This window comes from Notothenia coriiceps, unplaced genomic scaffold (genome assembly GCF_000735185.1).
Source record: "Notothenia coriiceps isolate Sejong01 unplaced genomic scaffold, NC01 NC01_scaffold00009743, whole genome shotgun sequence".
Classification (NCBI taxonomy): domain Eukaryota; kingdom Metazoa; phylum Chordata; class Actinopteri; order Perciformes; family Nototheniidae; genus Notothenia; species Notothenia coriiceps.
In genome coordinates this window covers 13909-23562 of record NW_011342444.1, presented here as the reverse complement: position 1 = coordinate 23562, position 9654 = coordinate 13909, and the positions used below count along the sequence as shown (strand labels likewise).

The 9654-nt window shown below is 40.7% G+C and overlaps 1 protein-coding gene across 1 annotated transcript in view; it reads left to right on the top strand.

The window, feature by feature from the left end:
- Positions 1-136: 136 nt before the first annotated feature.
- The window catches only part of LOC104945569 (pinopsin-like), a 22334-nt gene continuing 12816 nt past the window's right edge, over positions 137-9654 (top strand). The window contains exons 1-2 of the mRNA XM_010771266.1: positions 137-733; positions 6755-7083. Coding sequence (XP_010769568.1) covers positions 352-733; positions 6755-7083 — 711 coding nt within the window. The 5' untranslated portion in view covers positions 137-351. The remainder of the gene's footprint in view (positions 734-6754; positions 7084-9654) is intronic.

The following is a 9654-nucleotide window of genomic DNA, read 5'->3' as shown; positions in this document are numbered from 1 at the left end:
CCCCCCCAAGGACACTGGGTGATAAAAGCTCAGGAGCACTTAGCACTGGTCCGGTGGCCGCACAATAACGCAGGAGCGCACATCTCCGCAACCGGAGCGCACGGCGGATGGGTGGATCCAAGATGACAGCAGCATCTTCTCTCTAAATCCTCATTCATTCGCCTCTTGATAGCTTTACCAACCTCTTCTGTGCTTGTACAAGGCTGCCTCATGCGTGCTCGGTACAACTGTGGACTCCCTCGTGCGCCCTCGCTTCTCCATATGGGTTGAGAGTCAGCAGCACCGAGACTGAATGTTCACGTCCCGCGGTGCAAACTTCGGGCTGATGCAAACTTCACGGCTTTGCCCGTTATGATCGTTTGCAACTTGAACCTTAGCTGTGCGCAATCTCCAGGCGGAGGAGCCGGTGGCACGGCAGTGACGGAGGTGTACGAAGAAGTGTCCGGTTCTCTCGCTCCTCCGTCCCTGAGCCCAAAGGGTCACCTGGTGGTGGCGGTGTGCCTCGGCTTCATCGGCATCTTCGGGTTCCTCAATAACTTTCTGGTGCTCACGCTGTTCTGCCGGTACCGGGCTCTGCGCACCCCCATGAACCTCTTGCTGGTGAGCATCTCAGCGAGCGACCTGCTGGTGAGCGTGGTCGGCACCCCGTTCAGCTTCGCAGCCAGCGTGCAGGGGCGATGGCTGATTGGACGCGCTGGGTGCATTTGGTACGGGTTCATTAACGCATTTTTAGGTAAGTAGCTCTTTGCGTTATCTGGCACATGTGTCACTGGATTAAGTTTTTCAACAACGAGTTTCCCCTTTAAATCAGATGTTATTATTACTCTCGCTATAGTGATTTATCCGACCGGCCCCAATCTTCCGACCGGCCCACTTCAGTACCGGCCCATCGGGATTCGTCCCGATGGCCAGTCCGCCCCTGAACCGTATTAACTCGATTAAAACCCTGCAATTTAATCCTGGAGCTAATTCCCGTCACAATCCTATTAAGGTCACTACTGGTAAATGTTCAGCTGTGCTGCAAACTGAATATCCTGCGGAACTTACATTATTATTACATTATATGCTATTAACGTGTCATAATTCAATTTTTTTTCTCCGGATAAAACTTTTAATTGGAATGAATTTGAAGCAGAGGAGATGTATTTCAAAACTTCATCAGGGATCAAACCTGTGACCTCTGATTTTCAGGACAATCATTGTAATTACTGCCAACGCTTGATTAATGTCACCCCATTGCTCAGAAACTAAGATCTCTTCTCCTTCTCATCTTTCTCCTTTACCTTTGCTGCTCTCTGAAGTGATGTTATTCCTCTTGTATCCTTTTTGTAGTCTTCGCACCTGAAGCAAGGTGTTGTTGCTCTTAAATGGGTTGTTTTCTCTTGTGAGTGTGGACTTGCAACAAGGTATTGTTTATCCTAAATGAAGTCTGGACTTCTTGGACTCAGGTGTAGATACTTAAAAATAAGTGGTTTACTGTATGGAGTTTGGCTTGCAGTAACATACCATATTCACACTTCGATATACTGACAGGGTTTTCAATCCTTCAACAACACACTGACATTCACTGTAGAAGGACGTGCACAATCGATATCAAGTTTTCAGTATATGGAAAGCCTGCGTACTTTCTAAATTCTCTGTGCAAGTTTAGTATAAACAAGTATCAAGGAATAACATGGTGGTGGTGGCAAAGTCCATAGGGACTTGGTTTGGCAACAGTAAGGTCACCAGTTCAAGCCCCTGAAAGACCAAGTGCTACTGCTCGCTGTGGAAAAATACCTGAATAAAATGCTTTGAATATTTAATTATTGGCTAGGCTAATCATTTCCTAGCCCACTAGCATGAAATATTCATGTGAGAACTTGGTCAGAATTCCGAAATGTGTTTTGAAAACTAGACGCGGCTTGATTCACATTGTTCTCTGGCTTATTGAGATACTTTAAGCATTCCTAAAAATAATGTAGATGTACACTCTCTAGTCAAGGACACGTAATATGAATTATACTTTGATCAACAAAAAATGTGAGTTACCTTTTAAGAGCAGAGTTACATTTGATCCTTTCTCCACTGTGCTAAGTTGTGTTTTAACTGGAAAAAACTGCCTGAGGAGAAGACCTAAATTGAGTTGCATAGCATCTTCAGAGTGCACAAGTATCTCTGTGTTTATATATTTTATGCATTAGCTGAGCAAAAGTTTTGTAAGAAAGTGGCTTCCCAGAGTCTCTTGTTGATGTTTTTGTTTTACTAGAATTAACTTTTCGGGATTGTTTAGAGTTCACCGAGTTAAATTTGAGACTTTTAAGGAGAATAGATTGCAGTATATTATGATATGTACACCATGGCCATAACAAAGCTAAATTATAACACGTTTTAAAATCAAGCAACCATAAACATAACCGGTAATGCATAAGGATTCATATTTTTTTGAATTAAATTTATTTCAAGTTTAAAACCACAATTTCAAGACTTCCCTTGCGGTTGCCCAGCCATTTTCTGATTGATAAGTTCAGTCAGTCAGAATGAATACACAGTATTACTTACAGGAGAAAAAATAGATTGATCTATTCAGGTTGACAGGTCTTAAGTGAAAACAGAACTTCTCATTTCACCCTGGCCTCGACCTGCAAGGTGAAATAAAGGCATTTTGTTAATTCACTAGTAAGAAACTGTCCATCCTGCTGCTTTGATATCATATAGGCCTAGCTTATAGTTCTACAGCAATCCAACTTCATCGTGCTGTGTGGAGAAACAGGTCAAGGTATCTAAAAGTAAAAGGAGGATACTATCTAAAAGAAAGAAAGATGTGTGAGTTGTACATCTCAACTGGCATAAAGAAGCAGGACACATTGAAACAGGAGAAAGAAAGAATACCTGTATGCAGGACATCTGACAATGCCATTACAGTACATGTGTCATAGTACACTGTCAAATTCTTGTAAAAGTAGCAGGACAGCTCTATTATTTCTCCCCCATAAGCTTATTGTGGAGCTAAAGCTTTTATGTGACATAAGACAACATATGTTGTGCCTGACCCCTGCGCTGTGGAAACTAACTTATTCAGACTTAGAAACCTAAAAGGTCATCCTTTTATTTACACAAATTCAAACTCTGCTTTCACTAATTAACTTGTAAATGTGATTATATACAGGGCGTTATATATCTGCAAAAACACTAAAGGTTAACCTGATTACTTAGTCTTTGTTTGCTGAGTGTGCATCATCTTGGTAATATTTAGCAAGTTTTTTTGCTTTAATAATAATAATAATAATAAATTCAATTTATTTAGCGCTTCTCATCTGCCAAGACAAATCCCGAAGCACTTTGCCATCAGTTTGATCTGAAACAAACAAAGAAGAAAAGCAAACATTGGAAGACAGAGGTGAGATAGAAAGTGGGAGAAAGGGGAATAGGGTAATAGAAAGAGAGGGAGAAAAACCAAGAGGGAGACAATGAGAGATGATTAGCTCCTGTGCTGACTCAGGTGTAGAACATTGGGTCATTAGTTTTACAATACTGTAAATCTATTCCTCATCACTCTTTATGGTGTTAAGAAAAATCAGGCCTCAGGTGATAAATCCATTAAAATGCATGTTGGAAAATCAAAGTGGGCTTTGTGTGAATCAAAGCCAATGTCAGGGACTATTACATTCCCCCGAATCCCCACCAGGCTCAGAAGAGAGATCATTACAGGAAATGAATAGAATGAAATGGTTGTTAAAGGTGGGGTAGGTCATTTTGGAGAAACCAGCCGGAGTGGGCTGGAATTTGAAAATACACAGCCGGAAAAAATCTGCCACTTCCTTACAGAGCCCCTCCTCCAACACACACGGCGTGCACATGACCAATGAGGGCACGAGATAAGTTTGTGCACAGATGGAAGGCTGACAGGCAGGTAGGGCATCCAGTTACTTTAGCCGGGCCGGCTAAAATGATTGGTCGTGCTTTTTACAGTGCTACGGCTTCCAACGATGACATTTTTTTATGGATTTTTGTCAAAGCACTAAAGATATTCATTGCTATAGGGATGTTAAGAGCATTCCATGGAATATAACAAAAAGTGTATCTCGAGCCGGTTTCTCAAACTTACCTACCCCACCTTTAAGTGAACTTTTCTTGTTTTTTGGGGTAGCAGACTATTAAAGATGTATAAACAGATTGAAATGACGACAGACAGACAGAAAGACATACACATACACATAGACAGAAGGATATATAGATTAAACATGTATTAATCCAGCTAGCGAATGAGAGAAAGTGGTTTAGAAAGGTTCCTAATTTAGTTAAATTACCAAAGTAATCTAAGTGGCCGAAATAAAAAGAGATGATGCTGTCCAACAATTTTTGTATTGCTGTACCATTCTGCTGTTCACATATACAGATTTTCATCGTTGGCAAATTAAGATGTTGTAACAGGAGCTTAAGAACCATTTCCGTCTTATAAAAAAACTTGCTAAATGCTTGTATACAGTATGCTTAAAGGGCCCATGTCATGTCTCTGGGTATTTATTTATTTAAATGATTGACCCATAAGACTATGGCATCGTTATTACGTAGCCTTTTTCCTGATGAAAAGTCCTGATTAATTCTCCCTCACATCTTTCCTCAACCTCAGGCCTTTTCTCATCGAAGTCAAGAAAGAAAAAAGACATTGGACCTGATCATAATCTTTCAGGTGTTACCTTTGGTTATCCATTGACCCATTTCTGAGCAATTGTCTCCCACTGCTTACCTATCGATAGTCGTTGTTACCATAGAGACCACACCGGGCGGCCGCGGCTCTGGAAAACGAGTGGATTTTCCAATAGTCGGAAGGTTGAGCGGTTTGATACTTGGGAAAGATATAGAACCCCAAATTGCTGCCCAAGGCATACTGTAGCCGTCCAATCCATGTTTGTGAATGAGCATTAGATTAGATTTAATGCATTTGTACACCTTGGCAGCCCTCCTATCAGTGTATGAATGCATGTGTTAAAGGGTAAATGTTGTAAAAGTGCTTTGAGGCGTAAAAGTGGACAAGTAAGGTGCCATATTAATGCAAGACCATTTACAGACTGCACTCTCTGATGAATAGAGCCTATATACAGCTCTAAAAAAAATAAGAGATCACTGCACCATTGTCAGCATTGTCAGTTTCTCTGGTTTTACTATTTATAGGTGTTTGAGTAAAATTAACATTTTGTATTGTATTATATAAACCACTGACAACATCTGTTTGTGTTGGAATTCAACAGACACTGGAATTGAATGGCTGCCATAGATTGAAGTTTAAGAAAAACTTGGAGTGGTCTCTTCCTTTTGTGTGTGTGTGTGTGTGTGTGTGTGTGTGTGTGTGTGTGTGTGTGTGTGTGTGTGTGTGTGTGTGTGTGTGTGTGTGTGTGTGTGTGTGTGTTTGTGTGTTCACTGCAGTTGCCACTTCTTCTGTTTATAATCCAGTCTTAAAACTCTGATATGTAAGACTTCAAAATGTTCTCACTTAGGCGACTCCCAGTGGCATGTATTGGGCCAATTTCTCTTATGAACTACCTATTCTTCCTGAATATTTAAAAATTAATTGGGGACATTATTTGACTTGTATGTCTTTTTACTCAATGTTTCTTTGTAACCTTCTGTGATTGTATGTTAATGAATGCTTTATTTAACCAGAGATCTTTTGTAATGAATTCAAAGGGCTCTTACTCCCACTTCAACCACCTACAAACACACGCACACACACACTCTTTCATTTAAATTATTCTCAAGACTCTCACCCTCTGTGGTTGCTTTCAACACATAGAGTATGCCTTTGACCTGTCCACAACAAACCTGCCACGGTAAGAGCCAAACAAATCCTTAATTATGCATAGAGGTTCTGCAATTATCTGTAATCAAAGTCCTTTGAAGACTCAGTGAAATGGAGGTAAAGTGCCCCCGGTGCACTTATGTGCTGATTAACACTGATTAAGACTTCACTTCAGCAACAATTCACTGCAATAAAAGGTTTGTACAGGTGTCTGCCTCTGCTCCCATTCAAATCAGTTACAATGTGAACAGACATAGCCACCGAACACTGAGGAATTAAGCGAGATAAACATTATCTCCCAATTTTAATAACAGTTGATGAAAAAATAACAATTCAGTATAATTAATGTTATATCATGTATAATGTTTGAATATAACTTTACATCTAATTAGAGCTAAGAAAAACGAACAAAAAGTGTTAAGATGATCGATTAAGTCATTTCCCCAGCAAAACGTTTGACGTCTTAAGTAAGAATTTGCTGAACTTAAGTTCTTTAAGTTCAGCAAATTCTTACTTAAGAAGTGGCATACTTCTCGAAACACAATAGTTGGCCACAAATATCAGTTTTTCAAATTCGGTGACTAATTCTATTTAGCATTTATGTTGTTTTTTTAAATCCAAAATGGATGCTAGGTAGAACTATCTATGCAAATAAAATGAAGGTAAAAAAGTCAACATTAACAAAAAGATTCGGATGAACTGCAAATTGAGGCAAACATATATCTGCAATTTAGTTTTTCATTTATTTAATCAACATTTCTATACGTTTGCCAGAATTAGCCAAGAGGACAGGACAGCTTTTGTAAGTCAACCTGAAGACACATTTCATTTTAAACAAGTAAATACAATCAAATAAAAACATGCAACATACAGTACTGGAAATCTTAATATATCATAAGCTGCCAGAACCCATACATGGTCAAGAGACGAAAGATTATAGACTCAGTTTCTTGTTTTGTTTTACCCCTCTCTCAGGCGTTGTCTCCCTGATCTCCCTGGCCGTTCTGTCCTACGAGCGATACTGCACCATGATAAAGCCAACCATCGCTGACGGCAAAGACTTCCGCCCAGCGCTTGGAGGGATCTGCTTCTCTTGGCTCTACTCTGTGGCCTGGACTGTGCCCCCACTGCTGGGCTGGAGCCGATATGGGCCCGAGGGTCCTGGCACCACCTGCTCAGTAGACTGGAGGACTCAGACGCCAAACAATGTTTCGTACATTGTCTGCCTGTTCACCTTCTGCCTGGTCCTGCCCTTCAGCGTTATTCTCTACTCCTACGGCAAGCTGCTGCACGCCATCAGACAGGTGCGAGTATGCAATGTACTTCTTACAAAGTCACTTTTGTTAAAATAGGTTTTATATCTCAGTGGAAGTGAGCCAGTTAATGCACTTCAAGGTAGTTTTGACAAAAATAAATGCATTTATGAGTGAATCAAATTCAACCCAGCAGTGCATTCCCTAATATTTGACCTAAGCTGATCCACTTATGGAAATCAAAAGGAGCTAGTCTAAATATTTCATTCAGGGCTGTGAAGTTTACAAAAGAAATGGAGCCATGTATCAGCTGCTCTTTCAATGTGCCATCAGATTTACCGCCTCAACAAAGTTGTCTATTAAAGCTGCTTACACCAGTGAATTATTTCAACATCTGTTTTGAACTCTTGCTGTCTCTTAGAGATGCCCCTGTAAGTGTTGTTAGCCTTCTTCTTGTATGTAAGGTAAACCTTGATGCCAGACGATGCACGAGAGAGGTTAGGATGATAACCATATTTTCCTCACATTGTTTCTTAACCGATAAAATGTTGTGTCTGCTTCTCTCAGGTATGTGATTTATTTTTAAAACTTTAATGGTGGCACTTGTATTATCCAAATAGTTTTACCCTTACGAATTGCGAAAGTTTAGGAAATACATGTAATACATGTCAAGATCCAGTTTGTAGGTGAGTACAAATGCTTGCTTAAACATATTGTTTGTTGCATGTATGGTAGGGTTTAATCTTGAGATAGAGTTGGCAAGCGAGAAAGAACATAATCTAAAATGGTATTTGTTGTACAAAAGTGAAGAAGTAGTCCAAGTGAGCCTTAAAAAGGATCCATGGCAGCCTTAATTGAGAGCTTGGGTGTTTGGACTTTTCCTTTTCTTTACTTGCTGGACTTTGACAGTGATTCATTTACTGGTATTCCCTTCGACACCTTATTTGAAATGCCTCACAATTTCTTGCAAATACCGTTTACAGAGAGCTCTCCAGGCTGATGTTATGGAGCCTGGTCCAGGCACAGCACTGTTTGTTTGATAAGCATGAGCTGCTTCACTCAGGCTTCACTTTCAGTTGGTCATCAGTAGCTGCTTGGCTACCAGATGACGAGTACAGCTAGTCACCTTTGTCATAGTCTGGCTTAACAAATGTAAACTGTGTGGTATAAGCCTGCCATGTTTTTGTTAAGGGGTCATTTGTTTCTGTACAATACCTTGTTTTTACACTAACTCTTCCCTTTAAAGTTCTGCTCATTGTGTAAATTATTAGTTTACACAGCATCTCTGTCTGCAAAGTGTTGCTTTTGTTGAGTTTAGGGTCATCTTTGTTTGTGGCCATGAACCACACTCTATGAGAGCTAGGTGCTGATGTGTTGGTGCTGTTTGCACAATCATTTAGTGGGAATGCTGACACAGCATTCCAACCATCTGTTATGCTAAGCACAAAATTCTTTATTATTCCGCGGGGTTATTTTGCGCCTCTTCTTCTCCCACATTGAACATCGCAGAAACTCCGTTCAAACATCAAAACGTTCAGCTTGGTCGGGAAACGATGGCAATTACTTTCATTCATAACTTTCATGATTCCAGAGATACATCCCATAATTCATCACATTTTTAACATGGAAGTCAATGGAGAAACTCTTCAGACTTGAACAATCTTCATGCAACTTCAACTGCTAACTGCTCCTTCATACTTTTAGTCAGAAACCTAATTCCAACTTTAAAATGTTACACATCTTTCTGACATTATTCGTGTAACACAACTTTTAAATCTAATTCTTACTTTTAGAGATATTAAACATTGTTCAGACCTTGGTAAAGAGGCCTTCTTCAGATTTTAGAGTGCGTGATGTCACAGCTAGAGTGGAGGACAGATTTAATTTTGCCTTCTTATTTTCTTTTAAACCCTGCCATAATTCCCAAACCCTACATTCCTGAGACATAATTAGCCATGACAAACGTAGGAAAACATCTCGTAGCTTGAAAGATAAAAACAAATTATGCCAAATAATTAAACAAAATGCCTCTTGAGGGCATGAAGTGACAAAATACTCTCAGAGGTAGTCTGCCCTTTTATTATCCGACTCTGCTCAGCGACGAATTTGAGGTCGACTCGGCCGCATAACTAGACCGACGACGACTTATACAGTTAACCGCCCCTCAATACTGCTAGTGCACCAAGCGCCCGTACCTCGTGTACCAAATATAACCAACTCGCGATTCGTTGAGCCCAGGTCCTCTAGTTTGCCCCAAAGCGTACCAAACTAGCTCACTGCTCTCTTCGTAAAAGTAACAACGACTCTACTCTCTCACACATTGGACGCACTGTACCAACCTTGCCCACAAACACACTTTGGCCCCTCATTGTCTATAGCCACTCACTTCTAAAGTCTTCGCCTCTCCGCCTACAGTCCCCCTTGAAACCTCCGCGAAGACCTTCACGGGGCCCTTCTCACACCCGCAAAAACACATGAAACCCCAAATCCTATTACACCGCCACAAAACCCGGTCTCCACGATTGATCCTCTTCCCACACAACAGAACACGACGCGACAAACCCACCCCTCCTTCCACCGTCCCGACCTTCACACATGTTACCCCACAACTTACGCTCTGTA